General features: G+C 40.2%; 1 protein-coding gene across 1 annotated transcript in view; it reads left to right on the plus strand.

Moving 5' to 3' along the window:
• LRP1B (LDL receptor related protein 1B) overlaps positions 1-26,007 on the plus strand; it is a 524,827-nt gene that overhangs the window by 162,642 nt on the left and 336,178 nt on the right. Inside the window, 1 exon segment of the mRNA XM_061608878.1 lies at positions 4,169-4,318. Coding sequence (XP_061464862.1) covers positions 4,169-4,318 — 150 coding nt within the window.

Here is a 26,007-nt window from a genome sequence, read left to right on the forward strand (position 1 = left end):
GTTAAAATCAAGAATTCAAGTATGTTGTGGTCACTTTCCCCCAGAGTTCCCATTACTGCCACTTCATCCACCAAATAATCTCTATTAGCTAGAATTTATAAATTTAATTAGTTAATTAATAATCTTTCCTGACGTTACTTATGATGAAGGATGGTGAAATATAAAAAATCACTGAATATATTTTAAAAAATATCATTTACTAATTGGCTATTGAGAGCCCTGAGTTCTTGTGTGACCTTCCTATTAGTACTAGAACACCCCCCCTCGAGTCTAGCATCCCTCTATGGTCAAAAAGTCTGTGTCTGCGTTGGAATTGCTTTTTAATATGTTTTTAAACCTTTTAAAATGTTTTTAATGGTTTTTTTTAAAATGTTTAAAAATATTTTTGTTTTAATATATTTTAAAGTCTGTTTTTTATGATGTTTTAAAGTGTTTTTAGTGTTTTTGTTTGCCGCCCTGGGCTCCTGCTGGGAGGAAGGGCGGGATATAAATTAAACAATAAATAAAATAAATAAATAAAAAGAATGAACGTTTATTTCTTTTGGTGCACATGGTAATTTTCTTCCAGTTGCCATATTTTGTTAGTTTTGTCTTTTAAAAATGTTCAGTGAAATCCTATATATATTTACTATGAAGTACATCCTAATTAGTTCAGTGGGGTTTACTCCTGGGTAAGTGGTTATTGAGATCCAGTGTGGCGTAGTGGTCAGAGTGTTGGACTAGGACCTGGGAGACCCGGGTTTGAATCCCCACACAGCGATGAAGCTCACTGGGTGACCTTGGGCCAGTCACTGCCTCTCAGCCTCAGAGGAAGGCAATGGTAAACCCCCTCTGAATACCGTTTACCATGAAAACCCTATTCATAGGGTCGCCATAAGTCGGGATCATCTGGAAGGCAGTCCAAGTGGTTACAGACTTGGGTACTCTTCCCTGCACTCCCTCATCCAGTGATCCTTTTTTGTTAGCCTTGTTGCTTTGAAAAATCTGGCTTGATTTGATTATGATGATTAATAGGCACAGAGGAGGAGGATGTGCTTTCTAATAGCTTTGGCAGAGCCACAAAAACTAGAATTGTATAGAATCAATTATTTATTTAATATGAGCTCTTTTCCCAGAGTTCACTGGATTGACTTTTTTTGATATAGGAAGTGTTCAGTAATTGAGTAGGGTTTTTATTGTCTTGTTGATTTTTAAAATCCACAAGCACAGCAAATTTGAAATACAAGTGCATCATAATCTTGTCAGAACACCCATCTTGCATTTTATGAGAAAGTGTTGGTACTGAGTGAATAATTATAGCCTTCAGGCAGTTTTGGTTGAATGAATTCTGCTGCTCTTAAATAAAAATCAAAATTCCAAGCTAACCAATTGTTTAATATTCCTAATTTAGATTTATTGCTTGATTTCAGAAGTATTAAGAGCAAAAAGCTTGATTCATTAATTAAACAGATTAATTAATTAAAAGCATATGGTTGGATTCATTAATTGAAAATATTCCTGTATTTAGATGAAATTGAAAATCTCCTCTAAAATCTAGTTTGAAATAAACATTTTTTTTCACTCACAGGTCTCAGTCTCCTATGTACTGTATGTTTTTACAGAGTACTCTCTGTAAAATAGGTAGTAGTCTAATATGTAGTAGTGCATTGTATGCAAAATACAGACACCCCAAAATAAATATTGTTTATAATGAAAAATCAAGTTATTTAACCTAATACTACTTATTCAAAATAATCCATTTCATATATCTTTGCTTCCTTGAAATAATTCATTATATGGATGAATTTCAGAGTTCTCATGAACCAAACTCTGGTCATTGAACAATCCTACTGTAGGAAAGGGTGACAATTTCCACCTATTCTTTCTTCCCCCTACAGTGCCCTAAAAAGATTTTCCTAAGGATTGAGGGACTCTCTGGAATGGTGTAGTCTGTGGCTCAGAGGGCTGCAAAGGGGAAGAGTCTCCCTCCTCTTCCTGCAGCAGGAGCCACAGCTGAATCTCAGTTCCTTCCATGAACAGAAGGAGACCTTCCATTTGCAGAAGAGGCAAGCACCCATTATCTGCTAGTAATGGAGGACAGCAAGGAGCCATCCTCCAGTAGCCTCACAAGAGCAATCTTGCTAGATGCCCCCCTCCTGACTGCTGAGGTTCTAAATTAATTTCCCCATATATTTCTAATCTTGTTGTAAAAGAAAGAAAGCTGGGATTGTCACATTCTGTGCTTGTGTGAGACATCTGTAGAGCTGAAAAGGACCCTTTCACCAATCTGTCAGCCTCTAGATTTTTTAGACTACAATTCCCATCAACTCCACCCAGCACTGGCTAGGGCTGATGGAAGTTATAATCCAAAACATCTGGAGGGTGACAGGTTGGTAATGGCTGCTATACAGAATGCTGTCATAGGATTCTCAGGTTCATATCCTGGAGTGTAGCTATACTGCCACTGCCAAAATGATGCTTTTATATCATGATTTCTATAAGTCTGTGACCTGCTCAGCATCCACATCACAATAGCAGTAATTAATGCCAAGCAATCATATTAAGTACCTTTTCTGGAAATCAGAAGAATAGATAACATATTCAATTCAACATGTTTGCCAGTTCAACACTTCAACTTACTGTTGGCTGCAATACTCTATGATTAAATTTGGGTTGTGTCTGAAAACAAGCTTTGAACAAATGTAGAATTTCAGGCCACTGAACAAAAACCCTGAGGTAGAAACCCCAATGGTAAGTGTCTCTAATAATGGATTAAAACATTAAAATAAAAGTTGTATATTTGATTTCCACTGTCATTATTAAGAATGGGTTCTCAACTTACTGTTCAGCATCATAGGCACACACTCAGAAATTATACACATATTGGAATACTCACCTTGTTGACTATAATATTAAATAACTATTTGCATAGTTCACTAGTCTTTTACCTGAGATGTGCATTATTGTTCATATTGCCCGTCTCCATGTCTTCAGGTATAATGCGAGACTTCTAAAAGTTCGCTTGAGTGTTTCAAAATCATTTTAAAATGTTTCTAGCTTTTTGCTGTATTTTCATCCATCCACAGTGGAATATTAGTTTAATTAATGCAGATGCCATGTAGTGGCTAAGTGAATGAGCTGGGAACTCTCAGCTCAACCATGAACATTTTAGGTGTGCTTAGATAATCCACCATCTCTCATGAGCAGAACTCTGGTTATTGGACAATCCAACTGTGGGAAGGGGGATGACGTTTTTCACCTATTCTTTCTTCAACTTCCCATTTGCACTGTAAATAATCCCAGTCTGCCTTGCAGGGCTGTCCTTAAATGCATTTATTATTTTGTTTGTACTAATTATTTGTGGCAAATCAAAGGGGCATTGGGCTTCCAGTGTGCTTAGATTAATTTGTATCTGTTATAGTGGCAGTCAGGTGGAACAGTGGACATAAAGTTTGGTTGGTCTTTCATTCAGCAATCAGAAATCTTCTAGGAAAGACAAAAAGAGATAATTGGGCAGATTGGAAAGAGATGGTTGGACAAAGGATGGGACAGTCAGGGCTGAAAAATAAACTGGAATAATCACTATAAAATTTGGTGGATTCTTCACCAAGAGAAGTCAAGATTGAAATGAAGAGTCACCAAAACAGACAAAGGAGGGATAGTTGGATTGTGAAGAGGAGAACTAGAATAGGAAAGGGTCAGGCAACCTGCCCCGCCCTGCCCCCCAAAGGAATTAAGTGGGAATCAAATTATCAATATTTTTGTGTGGTAGACAATTAAAGATGAAGGAGGAAAATGCCCATGAAGGTGTCCAGAAAAAGTTTCATTGGAAATGTTGGAGTACTTTCAGCCAAATAGTCAAGAGTGAAAGCCAAGTTCTCTCTGCCCGTGCTTAACTTCTCTAGAAAACAACCTCATCTACTTCCATAATTAATGTATAGTTAAAAACATGAATGTATATATATTTCTAGAAGTTTGCACTTCAACATCATTGTTTGAATTTTTGATTCCATTGTTTGCTTTTTAAAAATGTACCCAAACTTTCATACAGATGAGCTTCTACCTTTCAGATGAATTAAAATTTGTGGATACATTTTGCTGTTGTGTAAGCAATCAAATAATAATACGTGAGTTATATTAATTTAAATTTCTTCAGATATGCTTCATGTATTGTATAAATTTATTTCAGGTTTATCTATAGATTATGCCGAGAACAGGCTTTATTGGATCAGTTCAGGAAATGGAACCATAAACCGATGCAATTTGGATGGTGGCAATTTTGAAGTAATTGATTCAATGAAAGAAGAATTAACAAAAGCTACAGCCTTAACTGTTATGGGTAAGTAAACATGTAAATAAACATGGCTGATATCCAGTATTTCATTCTTCTGTTAGCCTGTCAAAGTTATCCCTCTGTTATTATGAAAGTACTTTTTCAGTCTAAATTTTTGAAGGTAATATCTTTATTTTTTGGTTTTGGCTATTGTTTTATGGAGAAACTTCCACTGAGTTAAAGTCTCAAAATTTTCTTTTAAACCACATGGTATCAGAAACTTTGGAAGTTATGTGATTTTGGGAGTGCATGATTGATCCATGGGCGTTTACTTGTTCCATAGTGAATGCTGCAGCCCCCTAATTTGCTAGAAGTGTTACTTTATGGCTGGTACAAGTGTACCATTGTTCATCCATTAATGACAGTTAAGGAAAAGGATCAGGGGTGGAAGCTCTTGCTAATTGCTTGATATAAATATTGATGTGAAAATGTGGAAAAGACATCCCCCCCCAAAAAAGAGCTTTAAAAGCATGTACAGTAATACCTCACATTAATGTACTCAATGGGACCAGAGCGAGTACATAAACCGAAAATGTCCTTAAAGTGAAGCACTACCTTTTAAAACTTTTTTCCCTCTCCTTCACGCGGAGCCTCAAAGCCCGCGCTAAAGCCTCTGCTGCTGTGCTGCCATACCTCCCAGCTGATTGCGATCATGCCTCCCAACTGATTTGCGGTGGCGCGATTGCGTCTATTTCCACCCCCACGTGCTAAAGCCTCTGCTGTTGCACTGCTGAGCCTCCCAGCGGATTGCGATCGCACCTCCCAGCTGATTTGCGGTGGCGCGATGGTGTCTATTTCCACCCCCACGCGCTAAAGCCTCTGCTGCTGCGCTGCGTTTCTGGAGAAATACAGGCATATGGAGCATGTACGTTATAGCGAGGCGACATTAAGTGAAGCGACGTTAAGTGGGGTATGCCTGTAATAACATGTTTCCTAAAAGAGGACAGTGTAGGACCATGGTATACTTCAAATGAATTCCAAGCCCTCATTACACATCCTGGCATATGTGGAACCCTTGCTAGAAAACATAGTTGTGGCTTGTGCAGCCCACTATTAACCATGGTAAGGATGGGGGGCAGAAGCAGGGGAAATTCTTGCTAAAGAGGGGAAGGTCTGCAGGTAGGGAGTGTGCAAGCCTGCAGACTCTCCTCAGTTTCTTAATAGTGGTTAAGTGAAGAGTATTGTTATGTCTGACTAGCTGTTAGAGTCCTTACTGAGTTTTTAATGGCATGGTAGACAAATTATTAAAAAAATAATAATGAAGTAATAGCTGGCAGAAATTGTAATATGATACTCTGCTTTTTAGTCTTATCTTTGGTTCTATGCTGAGTGAGTTATTGTGGAGTAAGAACTATTTTTTTTTTACCTTTATGCAACATTTGACTATCCCGAAGTGTTCATAATTCTCTTTGACTCATATGTGGGAATATAGAACTCCATGAAAACCATGCTCATTGATCTTTTTTTCATTTTAAAAATATGTAGAGGTAATTAAACAAGGGGGATCACAACTATGAAATACTATAGTTGGGCCCTAGTATTCATAACTGGTTCAACTGTCAAATGTACCAAAGAGAAATTAGAACTTCTCTTTGAACTGTGTTCATCCAGAGTTGCACCTCCTAAAAATGGTGTTAAAATATCAATTGATATTTTCCATTCATTCAGAAAAGAACAGAACATTGAAGCTAATATCTAGTCATGATAATGCCTATGTATACAGTGAAAGATATTTAAAAGCAAGAGAACATAGCAATATATAAAACAGATGTCTAGATGAAGGACTACACATGGGAATTACGCATTAGTGAAATGTTTTTGTTTCACAACAAATGAGAGGCATCTCATCTTTTTTTTTGTTTAGATAATTTTGCTGGCTTATTATATGTCCGGTGTGCATTTATACTTATGTCATAAGCTGTATTAATTTCTATATGTATATGAATTTATTCAATTATTTTAGAGGATTGCTAAAATGGAATTTTACTAGAGTCAACAGACAGTATGGTGTTGGTGACGGAGGAGGTAGTAATAGCATACATGCAGAAGATCCTAAGATTAACCTATGTTATCTCCAGTTAAAAGGATTAGGCAGCAAGCAATGTGAAAAACCAATGCCTGAGAACCTCGTCAGCCACCAATCTGACCTACTATCACCTAATATGGCGTAGATAAACAAGTAGTCTGATCTAGTCTGACTTGTTTTCATGCAACTGTTTTCATAAGACAAGGAATAGATACCATTTTAAATCACTGGAAGAATCTGATGGAAACATTTCCATATATATTTTAACTATTGTGTCAGGATACAAATGCACATTATGTATTCCAGTCTATATAGGAGAAATTTGGTCCCATTTCCTGGAGATGAAAGGTGCATGAGACTTAAGGGGCAGGGGATTATCCTGATTCATAGCAATCTCTCTCTGAGAAGAGGCATCAACTCAAACAAGATGATAGGAGACAGAACCTGGACTTCCTAAGATGGCTTTATGGTGAAGGTCAGGACCCTTGACAGAAACAAGGGTGCAAGGTCAGAATGTAGGAGCAAAGAGGTTGAAGAGCACAGGAAATGGTCCTGCAGCTGAGAGTGCTTGATTAACAAGTTGACTCATTACTGGCTCTTTATAGTTTGGCCTGGAGTATCAAAACTGAAGCCTCATTTTCCAAGCGCTGCAACTTGTCAGTTAAGGCCCTGTATCCTTTGATGGGGACATTGGCTATTTCTGGGCAGTGGGGTTTTTGTGGACTTGGTCAGTGGAAGTTATGCAGTGCTTTTTAAAACCCCAGAGGAGTGGGTAGTCCATTCCTCAATATCTATAGTTAAAGATGCATCCTTAGGCTTCAGAGGACTGAGTGGAATCTGGTGCCAGTGGATCTACTCAGGATGGTCAGGGAGCAGGTCCATTTCCTTGGAGCTACTACTGTTCAGAGACTATGAAACTGAGGATTCTCTTCTGGAGCCATGATAGGGATAAAGGAATGTTGTGGACATTGTGGATACTGTTCAACTAGAGGAAGGCAAATGAAAGCCTGTTTAAGCTGGCCCCACTCCATTCCTCTTTAGTGCTTTATCCCCCAGCACCAATCCTGCCTCACTTTCTGTAGGAGAGTGCAGGATAGCTGGACACTGCTGAGGGGATTGCAGGGGATACAGTGATTTGCCTTTTTGCCTATTAGTGTGGAAGTGAGAATAAATTAATTTTGTCTAGTCATTTAATTTGGCTGGTTAGACCATAACCTGAGGTCACAGCTGCAGGTACAGTAAAGGAGGGTCAAGCTGTCATAATTTTTAAGCAAAACGTTTTGTACCCTGGCCATTCATATCTAGTACAAAGAGCCATTTGATTGTTTATAACAATAGCCACAAAATGTGTAGAACCTGTGGTTTGGCCAGAAATAGAGGTGCTCCTGAGGAATAATCACCTGTGGCATGATACTTTAAACCCACCTGCATTTCCAATGTAATACTATATAGTATCTGCAATTGACATTGAGCAGAAGTATTGGAAGCTGATTTTTAAAATAATAGAAAAGATCCGTGACTCTTATGCAGAATGACTATATGTTGATACATACATCCAGTGGTCCTTCTGTGGTTTCAATGTTGTGGCATTGCAATGATGCTACCAATCTCCCTTGTGAGATTTGTTAGTACATGGTTTGAGGCCTGAGCCCAGTTTACTTTTTGTCTTTCTTTTATTTGTGGAGTTTTGAGAAGCTGAAGACTGCTGTTTAATCTAAACCCTTTTGTGTATTCACAAGTCAACTCTTCACATTATGCTCCACACATAGCTGCAACTGAAAATGGCATGCTTATGTCATGTTCTCCTTTGTAATATGCTGGAACCTGTGCCCTATATCATGGTGTACATGGTACATTTTTCCAACTCTATTGTACATTATTGGCTGCCATTGACAGGGTTAGGAAAATGCACAATGAGGTGACATCACAACAGAAGTGGAAAAAAGTGAACATGACATTATTTATGTCAAGTGCAATGCGTTGTGCTTCTTTGACTTGGGAAGTGTTCTCTATTTCAGTGCTTAGGAAGTGTAACTAGGCTGGACCTAAGTCCAAAGCCCCACAGCACAGCCCTCCCCCTACCTCCCAGAGGCAGCACACGATGGGGCAAGTATCAAGCAGCCAGCTGTGGGCATGCTGGGGACCACTGGGGCTAACACTGGTTGCTGTGGCATCCTTTCTTATCTAAAAACATTTTGTAATCGGGATGGCTGGCCAGGCACATATATAGTTACAGGTGCTCATTTCATTATTTTTACTTTAAAATACTGTATATATCATCATTTTATGTAACAAATGCATTTAGCATCAGGGCAGCTGACTCAAATCACTATGATTTAAATCAGTTTAGAATATGAAACTGAACATGTTCAGAGTTTGGAAGTTTTTGAATTCGGTTTGGCAAAATGTTATTGTTTGTTTTCTGCTCTAACATACCAAGAATGTAGAAACAGTTGTAAATCATGGAATTGCAGTTCTGGGAGAGAATAAAATTGTTAATTGTGTGCTTCACAACTGAAGTAATACACATGGCTATCCAAAGAGGTGGCCTCGAAGGACTAAATTTAATCTTCCTCTTCCCCAAGCAAGAGGGACTGGTTGTGTCTGCACAGGTGTGTTCTAAGGCTGCTGGTGGTGTAATGTTCTGGAACCTTCCCCCTGCTCACCTGCTTCCTGCAGGGCAAGCAGATGGCATATCTGGGATCCGCTGCCAATTCAAAGTGATTCCAATTTACGCTGTGCTACTTCCTCCCACTACTAATGCTGCCAGCCTCAGATGGGGAGGGGAATCTGCTGCTGCTGTGTCTGGCTCCTTCTGCCTGCAACAATGGGGATGTGTTTCAGTTTGGTATACTTGGGGGCCAGGGCACCATGTGGTTTGCCAGAACAATGGGTGCATATGAGCCTCATGATCACATGCGCTGTAAGGCAGGTGGGATGTGTGTGCCTGCTGCAAACAGTTAGCGTAATAAATCAATATGGGAAAACCGAGATTAAGCAATTCACTTTGGTACCATCAGGGAGATGCACAGAAACAACTGGAAGATTATTTGAGTATTGCAGAAGGACGATCAAAAACTGTGACCAATTTTAAGTTAATTTTAATTTTGTTGTGTTGTTATTTATCTGGTAAAGGTCGGGGAGGTCCTTTTTCTCAGGGTGTGGCAACCACAATGGTTTGCTGTAGAAACTAGAAAGGCTTTTTAAAGTTAGGGTTTACCAAAAAAAAAAACCAAATCTAAAAAGCCTTTCTCGCTCCAGTGGCAAACCAAGTGCCACAAGCATTCTCCTGGTCACTGCACCCAGAATGACTGGTCCTATGACCACTTTGGCTCTTTTTGAAAGCTTGAGTGTCAAGGGAGGTAGTGGTGAAAAATGTTTTTTTTTTTTTAAAAAAAAGGGTAAGAGGGAGGCAGGGGAAGCATCATCAGCACTGCTGCTGCAAAAAGTGGTGGCTGGGGACCCATCATCTAGAGGTCTTGAAGTCTGGCAACAGCCCTGCAAATTATTATGAGTACCCTGACGAGGGAAAATGGTCCTAATTTGTGTTGCCAGCATCTCCAGTTAAAAAGCATTTCTGGTAGAAAGTCTGTGTTAGTTGCCAGTCAGAGTAGGCCGTACTGTGCTAGGGTAATAAATGGTAATAAATGACACCTACTTAAGTTTATCCTCCGGCCCACAAAACCCAAACAGCTGTGCTTTATTTGTTTCAGTGACTACTACTTTTTTGTTTGTTTTTTGGTATGAAAAATGATGAATCTGTATCTATACATTCACATGAGTGGTGACTTCGCCTTTAAAATTATTGCAGGTTACTCAGTCCCCCTGTCCATTTTTTGTAAGATGAACATCCTTTACCTCATGTAGCAAGACTTATCCTTTTCCAAATCAGTCCCCTCCTCCTGATTAACTTTACTGGAGAAAGATGGGGGCTGGTACCATCTGAAAGGAGGGAATATGTTTCTGTTGTTCTACAGAAATGATTGAGAATTTTGAGAGGCATATTGCCTGAAATATCAAAATGAACAAAAACATAAAGAAACAGAGAACACCTTCATATGCATGAGAAGCCAGAAACCAGCCAATAAGACAGTTGGATCAATACAAAAGAAGAGTGAATGTTTTGCTTAAGGATGGTAGGGAGACAGCAGAGAGACTGAATACTCCCCCACCCACGCATTTGTATTTCCTATGGGAGATATCAGTGCCCAAGTTGACTTTTTCAGGGCAGGAATCTGAAGGACCAAAACGAAATGAGGTGACAAATATGAAGCTCTAGGGCTTAATGACAAATTAAAAATAAGCAAAATGCTATGTCCAGAAGGAATCCTCCCAATAATTCTTAAACAATTCAAATGTGAAATTGCTGATCTTCTCATAAATATGTGTGTTATGTGCCTTCAAGTTGATTACGACCTATGGTGACCCTATGAATCAGTGGCGTCCAGTACCATCTGTTGTCAACTACCCTGTTCAGGTCTGTGGCTTCCTTTATGGAATCACTCCATCTTTTGTTTGGTCTTCCTCTTTTTCTACTCCCTTCTGTTTGTTCCCAGCATTATTGTCTTTTCTAGTGAACCATGTCTTCTCCTTATGTGTCTAAAGTATGATAACCTCAGTTTCATCATTTTAGCTTCTGGTGATAGTTCTGGTTAAATTTGTTCTAACACCCAATTATTTGTCTTTTTCATGGTCCATTCTATCAGCAAAACTCTCCTCTACCATATTACAAATGAGTTGATTTTTCTCTTATCCGCTTTTTTCCCTGTCCAACTTTCATATCCATACATAGAGATTGGGAATACCATGGCCTGAATTATCCTGTCTTTAGTGTTCAGTAACACATCTTTGCATTTGAAGATCTTTTCTAGTTCTCTCATAGCTGCACTCCCCAGTCCTAGCCATCTTCTGATTTCTTGACTATTGTCTTCATTTTGGTTAATGACTGTGTACTGTATTGATAATCCTTGACAAGTTCAATATCCTCATTATCAATCTTGAAGTCTTCTTGACATTCAGCTGTAGTTCTGTTTTTGTGCTTTCCCCTTTAACTTTCATCAGCATTCATTTTAGATCATTACTGGTTTCTGCTAGTAGTATGGTATCATCTGCATATCTTAAATTTAAAATTATTTATATTTCTTCCTCCAATTTTCACATCTCCTTCATCTTGGTCCAATCCCGCTTTCTGTATGATATGTTCTGTATATAGATTAAACTAATAGGGTGGTAAAATACATCCCAGGCTGTCTCACACCCTTTCCGATTGGTTTCTCCATATTCTGTCCTTAACCGTAGCTTATTGTCCAGAGTATAGGTTGCGCATCAGGAAAATTAGATGCAGTGACACCCCCATTTCTTTTAAAGCATTCCATAGTTTTTCATGATCTGCACAGTCAAAGGCTTTGCTGTAATCCATAAAGCACAGGGTGATTTTCTTCTGACATTCCTTGGTCCATTCCACTATCCAACGTATGTTTGCAATATGATCTTTGGTGTTTCTTCCCTTTCTAAATCCAGCTTGGGCATCTGGTGTTTCTCGCTCCATATATGGTAAGAGCCTTTGCTGAGCATTACTTTGGCGTAGTGACAGGTAGAGGGAGATATGGTGTTGTGCGGAAGACTTGCCAGGTGAGGGGAACTCGGCCCAGACAATTAACGGCTGTGCCTCGTTCCAGTCTTCCCCACACCCACAGGTTTGTTGGATGTTCTATCAGCCAGCTCTCAGATCTCCGGATGCTGCTTTTAAACGCCAGATCGGTACATAATAAGATCTCTCTCATCCATGACTTGATTGTGGATGAGGCAGCCAATCTGGCATGTATAACTGAGACCTGGGTGGGCGAGCAGGGAGGAGTTGGTCTCTCCCAGATTTGCCCACCGGGGTACTTGGTTCAGCATCAGGGTAGATCTGAGGGTCGGGGAGGTGGGGTTGCTGTGGTCTATAGGAGTTCCATCTCCCTCTCCAAGCACCCTGTCCATGTGACTACTGGTCTGGAATGTTTACATCTTGTGTTGGACCAACGGGACAGATTAGGGATTCTGTTGGTGTACCGCCCACCCAGCTGCCCAATGGACTCCCTAACTGAGCTGACGGAGGTGGTCTCGGATGTATTGCTGAGATCCCCCAGATTGTTGGTGCTGGGGGATGTCAACATCCATGCCGAGGCCGCCTTATCTGGGGCGGCTCAGGATCATGGTTTCCATGACAACCATGGGGCTGTCACAATATGCTGTTGGCCCAACGCATGTAGCGGGACATACTCTAGATTTGGTTTTCGCAACTGGACAGGGGGATGGTGATCTGAATGTAGGGAGTTTTACATCAGTCCCTTTGTCATGGACAGATCACCGCTTGTTGAGGTTTAGACTCACAGCGGCTTTTCTCCTCTGCAAGGGTGGGGGATCTACTAAGATGGTCCATCCCCAGAGGCTAATGGTGCCTAGTGATTTCCAAAGGGCTCTGGGGAGTTTTCCAGCTGATAGGACTGGTGCTCCTGTCGAAACCCTGGTTGAACTGTGGAATGCAGAAATGACCCGGGCGGCTGACATGATCGCTCCTGCGCGCCCTCTCCTGTGTAGAGCTCATGCAGCTCCATGGTATACTTTGGAGCTGAGAGCGATGAAACAACATAGGCGACAGCTTGAGTGCAGATGGAGACGAACTCCTGATGGATGCAACCATGCACTGGTAAGTGCCTACACTAAGTTGTACTTAGGGGCAGTGAGGGCAGCAAAAAGAGCAATATTTTGCTGCCACTATTAAATCATCTATCTGCCGACCAGCGGAGCTTTTTAAAATTGTCCGACGACTATTACACTCTTGCCCTAGTGACATGGTCAAATCATCTGAGGCCCGCTGTAATGAATTTGCTAGGCACTTCCAGGATAAAATCTTTTGCATCCGCCGGGACTTGGACTCCAATGTTGTAGCAGTTGAATCGAATGAGGTATCCAGAGCACGGTCTTGTCCTGATTTTTTGGATGAGTTTCAGTTGGTACAGCTTGAGGACATTGACAAGGTGCTTGGAATGGTGTGTGCAACCACTTCTAGGCTGGATCCTTGCCCCTTGTGGCTAATAACAGCTAGTAGGATTGGAACAGCCGGCTGGGCCAGGGAAGTGATTAATGCCTCATTACGAGAGGGAGTGGTCCCTGGCTGCCTGAAGGAGGCGGTAGTAAGACCACTCCTGAAGAAATCGTTCCTGGACCCAGAAAATCTTAACAATTATAGGCCGGTGGCAAATGTCCCATTCCTGGGCAAGGTCCTGGAACGAGTGGTTGCTGACCAGCTCCAGACACTCTTGGATGAAACTGATTATCTCGATCCATTTCAGTCGGGTTTCAGGCCGGGTTTTGGCACGGAGACAGCCTTGGTCGCCCTGTATGATGACCTTTGTCGGGAGAGAGACAGGGGGAGTGTGACTCTGTTGATTCTCCTTGATCTCTCAGCGGCTTTTGATACCATCGACCATGGTATCCTTTTGGGGAGGCTCGCTGATCTGGGAGTTGGCGGTACTGCTTGGCAGTGGTTCCGCTCCTACTTGGCGGGCCGTCTCCAGAAGGTAGTGCTTGGGGAGCATTGCTCGACACCCTGGGCTCTCCAGTATGGGGTTCCACAGGGGTCAGTTCTGTCCCCCATGCCTTTTAATATCTATATGAAGCCACTGGGTGCAGTCATCAGGAGTTTTGGGGTGCGTTGTCATCAGTATGCTGATGACACGCAACTCTACTTCTCCTTTTCATCTTTTTCAGGTGAGGCTGTCGATATGCTGAACCGATGCCTGACTGCGACAATGGACTGGATGAGAGCTAATAAACTGAGGCTCAATCCAGACAAGACTGAGGTGCTGTTAGTGGGTGCTTCTCCTGACCGGGTGGTGGATGCTCGACCTGTTCTGGATGGGGTTACACTCCCCCTGAAGGAGCAGGTTTGTAGCTTGGGAGTTCTTTTAGATCCATCCCTGTCACTTGAGGCTCAGGTAGCCTTGGTGGCACGGAATGCTTTTTACCAACTCCAACTGGTGGCCCAGCTACGCCCCTATCTGGACAGAGAGAACCTCGCTTCGGTTGTCTACGCTCTGGTAACCTCGAAGTTAGATTACTGCAATGCGCTCTATGTGGGGTTGCCTTTGAAGACGGTCCGGAAGCTGCAGCTTGTACAAAATGTGGCGGCCAGATTGATAACAGGGACTAGGCGTTCCGATCATATAACACCGATTCTGGCCAGCCTGCACTGGCTGCCTATATGTTTCTGGGCCAGGTTCAAAGTGCTGGTTTTAACCTATAAAGCCTTACACGGCGCGGGTCCACAATACCTGGTGGAATGCCTCCCCCGATATGAACCTACCCGTACACTACGCTCTACATCGAAGACCCTCCTCCGGGTACCTACCCATAGGGAAGCTCGGAGGGTGGCAACAAGAAAAAGGGCCTTCTCAGTGGTGGCCCCTGAACTATGGAACAATCTCCCTGATGAGGTACACCTGGCGCCAACATTGCTATCTTTTCGGCGCCAGGTTAAAACTTTCCTCTTCTCCCAGGCATTTTAACATTTTAACATTTAACATTTTAACATTAGTATGTGTTGACAACTGTCTTGATTCTTCTGGTGAATCTGATAATTTTAAAGTTTAAAGTAAGTTTAAAGAAAGTTTTACATTGTTTATATGTAGCCTATTGTATTTGATGTTTGACTGTTGTGCACCGCCCAGAGAGCTTCGGCTATGGGGCGGTATAGAAATTTAATAAAATAAATAAATAAAATAAATTTACTTGCATGGTATATTAAGGCAATAGTTCTGTAATTACTGCATTCCCTGGGATCCCCTTACTTTGGAATTGGGATGTATATTGAGCACTTCCAGTCTGTGGGCCATGGTTTTATTTTCCATATTTGTTGACAAATTTTTGTCATAATTTGGACAGATTGAGTCTCAGTAACTTGTAGCAACTCCATTGGTATGCCATCTATTCCTGGTGATGTGTTTCTTCCAACTATTTTAAGTGCAGCTTTCACCTCACATTCTAAAATTTCTGGTTCTTCATACGGTTCCTCCATGAATATATGTCATCCTTGCATCTCTTTTATATAATTCTTCAGTGCATTGCTTCTATCTTCCTTTTATTTTATCTCGGTCAGTCAATGTGTCCCCCTGTTGATTATTCAGCATCCCTATTTCCCCTTCATTTGTCTAGTCTCGTGGAATAGGGCTCTTGTTCTACCTTTTTTATTATCCTCTTCTATTTCTATGCAATAATTATTGTATTAGTTCTTTTTGTCCTTACATACCAGTCACTGTATTATTGCATTTAGGGTTCTGTGTTTCCTAAGCCCCATTTCCATCCAATTTCTAGTTCTTCTCTGTTCACTACATTTGCATTCCAGTCCCCCATGATTATTAGAACATCCCATTTTGGTGTGTGATCAGTTTCTTCCTGTACTTCTGCATAAAGTCTCTCCAATTCTTCTTCTTCTGCATTTGCTGTTGGAGCATAGACTTGGATGATTGTTATGTTGATAAGTTTCCTGTTAAGTCTCATTGATATCACTCGCTCAGACCTTGCACTATAGCTCCGAATTGCTTTTGCTACATCACTTCTCACTATTAGAGCAACCCTGTTTCTTCTTAATTTCTCATTTCCTGCATAACATATTTTGTAGCTGTCTGATTGAAAATGTCCCTTTCCCATCCATTTTAATTCACTCACGCTAAGTATTGTAATTTTGATATGTTCCATTTCTTGCTTGACAACTTCTAACTTTCCCTGGTTCATGCTTCTCACATTCCATGTTCCTATTGTGTATGTCGTACAACTCTGGACTCTCCTGTTGCATCTGTGCACTTCAGCCTCTGGGCTTCCTCTTGGATTTGACCCAGTTGTGTCATTAGTCACAGTGCTACTCGTACTTGCCCGTTGTTCTTCTCCAGTAACTCGAAGAGTGCCATCTACCCTGGCGGTCTCATCTTCCAACACTATCCCATGTTGCATTTTGGATAGTCTATTCATAGGATATTCATGGTAAAAGGTATTCAAAGGTGGTTTACCATTGTCTTCCTTTGAGTCTGAATGCATCTTAGTCTGGTGTCTCAGCTTTGACCATTCCACCTTGGGTGACCTTGCTAGGAGTCTAGCCTCTTGGTCTAGACTCCTGACTCTCAGCTTCTTCGACACACTTGAACCCCCTCACCACATTAAGGTTTGCATCCTAGAGGCACAAATATGGCTCACAAATATATTGCCCCTAAAACTGGCTGTATCAGAGGACTGGGAAATAGCCATTGTAGCTCTTTTAAAAAGAGATTTAAGAAACTGCAGACTATTTAGCTTAATATTATTCCAGGTAAATTGTTGGAAAGAATCATTAAAGAAAAAAATAGCAAACATATAGAAAACAAGTGTTGCTGAAGAAGAGTTAGCATGGCATCTGCAAGTCCTGTCTCACTTTCCTGTTCAATTTTTTTTAGAGTGTTAAAATGTATGTAGATAGGGGTGATCAGGAGCAGGAAGTTGGGAGGGGCAACACCACAAACCTGGCCTCTTGGCAGCAGCATCACTTTTGCATACTGGAACAGTGTGGGGACAGGGCAGGGTGTCACTGAGGCCTGAGAAATCAGGGTGTACCAGAGAAAGTGCTGGATTGACTCAATCTTGCCACCGCTCTGCCTTGACCTGTCCTGGTACATTGCCAGGTGTATAGTGATGCCCTCCCAGCCATCTACTCCTGAGGTATCTAACACACACCAGATGAACACCTGCAAAAGACTGACTGTGTAGTCTTTCGACATTCTCCAGAACTCTGCACTTCACAAGGTCTCTGAATAAAATATATCTTCCTCTTTGTCTCTCTCTCTGTCTCTCTCTCTCTCACACACACATGCATGCACATAGACATGGACACATGATTGCATGCATTGAAAATAGCAGTAGCTTAGCTCATTGCCTGGTCCTGCTGCTGTAATGCTATTCAAAGCTAAGCCATAACCTTGGCTCATGCTTTGTCTTGTGCTAAACCACAAGGCTTGACCATTCATGATTTGTCACCCCCAGACAGACCACAAGCCTGGGTTCAGACATAACGCTAATCCAAACCATGCCTTAGCTCTAGGTAGCATGGCAGCAACATGTCTGAGAAAAGAGCAAAGTGGCAGCCACTGTTTTTGCTCCATGCACTTATGTGTGTGCTTGTTCACACTTAGCCATGGTTCGGCTTAGCATTATATGCAAAATGGACAACTATATACTTGGATTTTTAAAACATTTTTGGGCTTCAGCAAAGGCTTTTGATATAATGTGACAATCATGGGATAAAAGGATATGTCATCTTATTCATCAATTCATGTAAGAACAAGAAACTGAGATTCTGAATAATTAGACAATTATGACAGTGGAGAGAAATAAGAAGTGAGATTCTCCAAATATCTGTATTGGAACTAGTGATTTTTAACTTGTACATAAATGGATGATCAGTAAAATGTCCATATTTGCTGATGACACCAACTTATTCAGGGCAGTGAAAATCAAAGCTGACTGTGAAGAGCTCCAAAATTATCTTTTCAAACTTGCTGAACAGACAACAAAATTACAAATGTGGTTCAGTGCAAGGAAACAAAATGATTGTGTTGAAACTGAATGTAACTAGCCCGGAAAAAGATCTTTGGGTCATGGTCAGTAGTTCAATGAAAAATGTTGATCCAGCATACTCCAGGTTTGGAAAAGGCAGATTTTATGCTAGGATTTATTATGAAAGGAAAATAAAGCTACCAGTATCATAATGCCATAATACAAATATATGGAATACTGTGTGCAGATCTGATTGTTAAATTTCAACCACAATATTGTACAGCTGGGAAAGGTTCAGGAAAGGTTGACCAAAATTATCAGAGTGCTGTGTAGAGCACCTTCCCTATGAGGAAAAAACACAATGTTTGGGGCTTTTTTGTGTAGAAAAAGAGAAAAAGAAAGGGGATATGAATTAAGTTTATGAAATGATGGATGGTATGGAAAAAAGTGGATAGAAAAGTATGTATTAATTTATTTAAAGCTTTTTTACCATGCTATTTAGCAGGAAAGGTTTCCTGACTGTAGTAAAATAGTTCTTAACTCTCAGAATTACAGTCTAAAAGCTATGACACCCAAGGAAAAATAGGGTACTGCCACAGGAGGAAAGCAAGCTCAGGCACCAATACTTAAATTTACAATTCTTATAATTACCAGCTGGGGTGAAAACAGTTAAGGTAGCTTTATAAGATGGCAGCCACTAGATGACAATTGAGGGATGGCCAAAGATAGGTGTGCCCTCAGTAGGAGTGATGGAATAGCCCCATTTCTCTTCTGCTCTTTTCTGCAACCTGATAGAATTAATGTTTTTCTTCCTCTGTTATAATATCAGAATTTAGGGTCATCCAATGAAACTGGTTGGAGATTCAGGACATGCAAAAGAAAATGTTTCTTTACACATTGTGTAATTAGTTTATGGAATTTGTGGTCAGAACAAGTGGTGATGGAATGGCTACTAGCTTAGATGGCATTAGAAAAGGATTAGGGAATTCATAGGGAATAAATCTGTCAGTCATCACTAGTTGTGATACTTATATTCAACCTCCACGTTCAGAAGTGGCATGCCACTAAATACAAGCTGCTGAGAAGCAAACAGTGGGAGAGGGCTGTTACCTTCATGTGTCCTGCTTGTGGATTTACTATAGGCATCTGGCTGACGACTGTGAGAAATGGGATGCTGGACTTGATGGAACCTTGATCTGATCCAGCAGGGTTCTTGTGTGAATTTTATCCACAGTTAGTTAATGTAGTATAATAAGTTATATTAATATTCCACTTTCTGAGTACTCATGTGCTGATACAGGGATTCTTATGACTGGGCCATAAAGTGTTTATGTAATCCAAATGTCACTAAATATTCTTTTCTTGCTTTATTTGTGTGTGTGTGTGTTTGTGCGCGTACACACACACAAGTGTGTGTGCGTATGCTGGGGTGGGTGAGAAATTCTATTCAGTTTGCATTTCAAGCCAAATCTATTAAATTCGCATTTTCTGAAACAATATCCTTTCACAGCCATCCTTTGAAATTCTCACTTATTCGAATTTTGCAATGCAGTTTGCCAACCTAAAAATATTTACAAAAATGCATATGTTAGGTGAAAGGGTGGATAAAATGAACATATGAGTGAAAATAACATACAAAATGCATTATATGATGAGAAATTGCTTTCAAAAATGTGTACATTAATCAACACTGCCTACAAAATGACAAATTCATGCTAAAATGCTGGAGAATGTTCATGAGATTTTTTTTAAAAAATCTGTGAATTGCTGCAGAAATGTGGAGAACTGAATTTAAGACTGGACATATGAAAAAATGAGAGAACTGAAATTGACAGATTTTTCCATCCCTAGAGAGAAAGGGGGGAGATACCGTATACTTCATTCAGAGACCTTGATTGTGATGTGCAGTGTTCCATAAAATGTGGAAGCCCTACGCAAGCTTTCTTTTGCAGAAATGGCCATGCCTAATGTGAGAAAGTTGTGGACATTGGGTCGCATGACCTTCGGTGTTAATCCAAAGGTGCAGCCCTGTCTGTACATGATGCTCCTTCTCATTAATACATGTGTGAAAAGGACTATAGACAAAAATGAAAGATATGATTTTGTTTTTGTGATACTAGTGTTATGCTAAATAAATACAGATTGTGAATTTTTGCTTAGAAATATCTCTTCAGTAAGATTGTGCTAATAAGGCATCTTCTTAAAGCATGTCCTATCAAACCGAAGTCCCCTTTTTCTCTTTCTCCCTCAAGCCAGAGGCTTTTCTATGGAACCTGCTGGGTGTTGATTTGACCCCCACAGACACACTGTATCATATTTCAGCACTATCCCCCCCTTCAGCTGTAAAAAAGAAAAGAAAATATTAATATAATGCTTTATATTTGGCATCCAAAGCAGTATGTTTAGATTTTGTGGGTGGTATCCATCTAAACTGTTCCACTAGTGCAAGGAGTTTTAGCTGAGCAATGGAATTCCTCACCCTCTCCTCTTCCCTGTGGAGGGTTGGAGAAAAATCCAAAACAGATTTAGGAGTCACACAAGGACAGGAGAGGGTGGAGAAGTTCCACTGCACAGCTGTGCAGTGAAGGGCCAAAATTATTGCGGGTCACTGTGGAGTTGCAAGGGGTTGGGGGGATCTTCTTCGTAAAGTGATTTTCTTCAGTTTTGTTGAAGCCATCCCACTTGTTACTAAAAATTAGCATAAATATGACCAACAGGCTTTTCTATTAGTTAAGTTTTAAATCTGAAATACCTGAATGCCAAACAACAAACTAGGCATGTAATTGATAAAATATGATACTCAATGTACATATTGTTCTAGTGGTCAGACTTTCTGAAATGCACTAGTATCAGCCATGCACTACTATAAAAAAATTATTTAAGGTAATCTCGATCAAAATCATTATCACACTGATCTTAATAATGATTTAATGGAATGTTCCCCCGTTCCCCCCCCAACTCATTTGCTATGACAATCATGGCTGAAGCCAAAAAAATTCCTTTCCAGTTTGGTTTGTATGTGCCGGAGGATCTCTCAGCAAAACAGTCATTTGATAACCAATTACAGAGACTGTAGCTATATTATAGCAGATATTTAAATGGAATACTAATCCATTAAGGTATCCAAGGCAAACAAATAATTTAAATACCTGAAGTATTTCACTTTTTTCACCTACTGCACAAATTTAGAAAGTGACAAAAATGTAATTTACATTTACAATTAACTGATGTATACATTACATTATATTTTAATAGACAATTTCCTGCATATGCCCATCCAACTAGTCTTTAGTAATTCAAGGAGTCTTTACTTGCATATGGCTATAGTGAAAGGCAATATTCACTAAAATAAATGTTACACATATTATACAGCCACAAGAGTGGCTGTATGCTATAGCCAGCATAGATTTTTCATGTTTCGCCATGTTAAATTGAAAATACCCCCATGCCATTTTGGGCTTCCTGTAAACTCATTTCAAAACAAAACCTTGCAAAACTTATAGTCCTGAACTCACAAATGCTTGCTTAAAAACCCTCTAAATTTTCATGGTGATATACCAAACAGAGAGAATTGAGAGTTCAAAGTGTAAAAAGAGAGAGAGAAAAACAGAGCCTTTTTGGACTTTCTTCTGTCCTCATAATCTGTTGAAATTCATTAAAAATCAGCCATGTTCATAGAGTACCCGCAATCCTATTATTGGCCTTGCCTCATACTCTGACCTTTATCTTCTGCAGTTTAAAAGTTTCAAAACTGCTAGGCCGATTTTTAATTAATGTAAGACATTTAACATTGAAGTCAATGCCATGCTCAGTAAGAACCAATTGTAGAATTGTAAGTAATGCTCAGTAAGAACCAGTTGTAGAAGCCAGACTCACAGCTGCTTGGCTTGGTTAATCAGGGTGCAACACCCACACCAGACCTTTATTTCACTTGAGACAGTCATAGCTTTCCCCCCAAATATCCTGGAAAGTGTAGTTAGTGAAGGGTGCTGAGAGGAGACTCCTATTCTCCTGACAGAGCTCCAGTGGCCAGAGTGGTTTAACAGTCAGCCGCTCTGATTGTAGCTCTGTGAGGGGAACAGGGCATCTTCTAGCAACTCTCAGCACCCTTCATTACCTACACTTCCCAGGATTCTTTGGGAGAAGCCATGACTGCCTAAAGTGAAATAACAGTCTTTGGTTTAAATTTGGGTGGAAGGCTACATGCGTCTACTGTAGGATGAAAAGGTGGGGGAAATGCTGAAAAAGAATAATACTGTTCACAATGATTTCCTTTTGGAAAGGAAAGGGATTCCCCTCTGCCCAATGCCCACCCATCCAATCTCCTCTCTTTCCCCTTCCCTTCCTGCCCTCCTGCCCCCCTCCCTGCCCCTCCCTAGGTCAGTCACCTATCCTAAGCATGATTGCACAGGAGTAAATACCACTGAACTCAGCATGCAAATGATCAAACCTGCCCTCCCCTCCTCCTCCCTCCCATCACGTCCCTTTTATCCTTTCCCCTTCCTTCACCCCTCCTTCCTCCCTTCCTTCATCCCTCCTTCCACTCCCCTCTCCACTCCCTCCTTCCCTCTCCCCTCCCCCTTCCCTGTCTTCTCCCCTCCCCTTCCTCCTCCCCCATGGTAGTTTACCTATCCTAAACATGATTTCATGGAAGTAAATCTCATTGAACTCAATAAGCATGCAAATGATCAGACATGCCTTTCCCCTCCTTCCCCTCTTCTCTCCCTTCATCCTCCCCTCTTGCTCTCCTCCCCTCTCCCTTCTTCCTCTTCCTCTGGCCACTCCATCCCTCCCTCCCTCTTCTCCTCCCCCCCATGGTTAGTTTTACCTATCGTAAGCATGATTGCACAGAAGTAAATCCCACTGAACTCAATAAGCATGCAAATGATCAAATTTGCCCTCCTCCTCCCTCCCACTCCTGCCTCCTTCCATTCTCCTCCTCCCCTTTGCCCTTCCTCCCCTCCCTCCTTCTCCCATCCCCATCCCCCTGTGTTCAGTTTCACCTATCCTAAGCATGATTGTAGGGGAGTAAATCCTACTGAACTCAATAGGCATGCAAATGATCGATCCTTCTTAGCAAACTTGCACAGGATCCCATTTCTTTGCTCCCAGATTAAAAAGCAGAGAAATTCACTAAAAGGCAAAAAAACCCACCAACCTTGTGGCTTAAGAACATACCTATAACCAACAGATATTTCTATCAAACTTTAAAAGGCAGGAAAATTGGGCAGCTATAGTGAATGCACCAGGTGAACAGGAGACCTGAACTCCTCTCTGAGATATTGTACTGCCCTACAAATTGGTCAAAATGCAAACACAATTTGGGTTGGTCTTTCACAGTCCAATCCACTTCCTGTGTAGCTTGAAAGAATTTGGTAACATGTGCCTCTGAGCATATGGTGAGTGGTGACAACACCTGCAATCAAACCAAATAATAGAAACAAGACATGAGCTGTGCTGATCCTGTTTTAACAAGGAGGAAGCAACAATATTAAGACAGTTCATAGAGTTCAGATAGTCACTTTAAATATGTTTGATTTACTCTGCAATTTTAGTGAAGATTCCTATACTAAATCATTTTCTTTTGCTTCTATTTCTGTGAATATGTGAAGTACAGCAACACTTTAGAGCACTAAAAAAACTCCAAAAACAATTTTGAAATAGTGGCGCTGACTATTCTGCAGAATAGTTTCCAGTGGACATCAGGAGTGTCTCAGTTTGCACAATATAAAACAGTGGGAGGTGAAATATATTCTGACAAAATTCTAGGTCTGCTCTCTGTTTTTAATTATGATGCCCACCTTTTCTTATGTGGAGTGGTTTAAGCATAGCAGGCTGAACACATGCATCTTGGGCAGGCCAAGTTTGTTTTTCCAACAGCTAGAGTCATTGCTTAAGTAGCAACATATTGTAATCAGTCTGATTTTACATCAAAATGCAATTTCAGATTCAACTGTTAATGCCCCCAAAGCAGAAATAGAAGATAACTTCCAGTTTGAAGCACAGAAAGCTGTCTTCACCATCATATGACATTGACCAATAAAAACTCTTTGAAATTAATAAAAATAAATTTGACACAGATTTCTAGGATGAATAATGAAAGAAATATCATTTTCTAGGTTTGATTCTCTGTAGAAACAGTAGTAACACAAGAAACAACTAAAGTAAGAACACCAACAAACATACAAAAATCTAATTCTCCATCTTTGGAGATAGTAGGTATACACCTAAATTTTCTGAGCCGCTGGTTTTCTAATTGCCACAATATTCTTAATCACATTAACAGTAATATATGAAATCTATCTAGGCAATTTGCCCAGTTTTAAGTACAGTAGATAGTTGTCTTTTCTAAGTACTTAAACAATTATTAATGAAAATTAACGGCCCATCAACATTTGCATTGAGAATACTTCTGGAAGGACAACATGCATCACTGGTATAGCGACACTACTATGTGTGTGTGTACACACACATACCCCTCTTTGAGTATACATTGTAACCCAACTACAGAAGCAAGTTTATAATTAGTTATTGGAAAACACTCTTATTAGCACAAATAAACAATTAAGTATTTTAAATGCAGAATGATACTTAAAATATTAAAAGAATATTTTAATGGCACAGGCAGCTATTTTGGTTTGTTCTATCTTTTCTAACATTAATATATATTAACATTATGTAGTTAATGAACTATTTCATGAAAACCTATATTACAGGAAAACTAACAAGTTAATACTTAAGCATGAAGAGAAGGACATTTAAAAATTATTCAACTTTGCTTACATAGCACAACTGCTGTTGAAATATAATAGATGGGGAAAAAACTGTGTTCTACTGTGTTTCTCTGCTCCAGCTGAATAGGAGCAAACGTTGTTTAGCTGAAGGTTATATATTTGACAGGTGAACATAGGAAAAGCTCCTTTGGTATAACTAGGCTATTTCTTTACGTTGAAATGTCAAGTCTCCCTGGTTCTTCAATGGAATTTATTACCTAGCCCTTGTGTAACTGGAACTGTTAGTTTCTGAACTTAGACCAATTTATAAATGTTTTCCCCCAATATGATGAAATTACAACTTCTACAGGAATTAATTAATTAATTAATTAAAAGAATTGTACAAGGAAAATGACATTGGCTACAATGCTGCACACAGTTACATTTTGATGGAATTTAAGCAGCCTAACTGTGAACGATTTCAGCCATTGTCGCTGCATAGATGAAAACAAGATAACAGCATGCGGCTATTTTTGAGAATTCTGTTTTGATTTTTTGAATTTTTTTTTTAATTGTATAGGTGCAGGAGACTGCAAAGAAGGCCAATACTCTAAGGGCTAGTGATGAGATAACCCTGTGCTGAATTGTCTTCTAATTCTAATGTCTGTTATGAAAAATGATTCTGTGATCTGAAAACAAAGATAACAGGATTGTCTAATTACATGATTGGAATTAGCAGGAGAGGTAGGTGGTCTAGAGACTATTTACTATTTATACGAATAGCAACTATCTTAATTAGAAGCACAATAGGCAGAAGAATCTGACCATGATATGTTCCGTTGGGGTTTACTGAATTGCAGAAGACGTGTTGCTCAGATTGTACAGGGAAACTGCCTTTTGTGGAGTTACCTGGTATAGGACTTGACAAGGAGCAATGATTTTTTGTTAGATCTGTTAGTTCAACGGTATAGATAATATTCCACTTATTAATTGTATAGGGAACTACTATTTGAAAATTTCTTCACATGTTGGAATCAATAGATTCTGACTGCTTCACCTTTGCATTGCTAGAACTGTGAAGGGCATGGATAATATTGTTATGAGATGGGGGATTGAGATGGATGATTTCTATGGGTCCCCTTTCCAGCCTCTGATTTGGAACCATGTGGCTGGAAGTTGGGATCTGCAGGAGAAGAAGCTTGCTCTACTGGTCAGACTCCATTCATAAGTTAATGGATTCAGCCAGGAGCCAGAGAGAGACTTGTGTATGTAAATCTCATCTTGAGGATGAAGCTTGAAAGACACAGAGAGAGATCTGTCGTCTATGTCTGAACCCCTAAAGCTATGGGCAATGGGGAGCAAGATCTGATGGACTGTTAATGCTGTGAACC

Source organism: Rhineura floridana, chromosome 2 (assembly GCF_030035675.1).
Source record: "Rhineura floridana isolate rRhiFlo1 chromosome 2, rRhiFlo1.hap2, whole genome shotgun sequence".
Classification (NCBI taxonomy): Eukaryota; Metazoa; Chordata; class Lepidosauria; order Squamata; family Rhineuridae; genus Rhineura; species Rhineura floridana.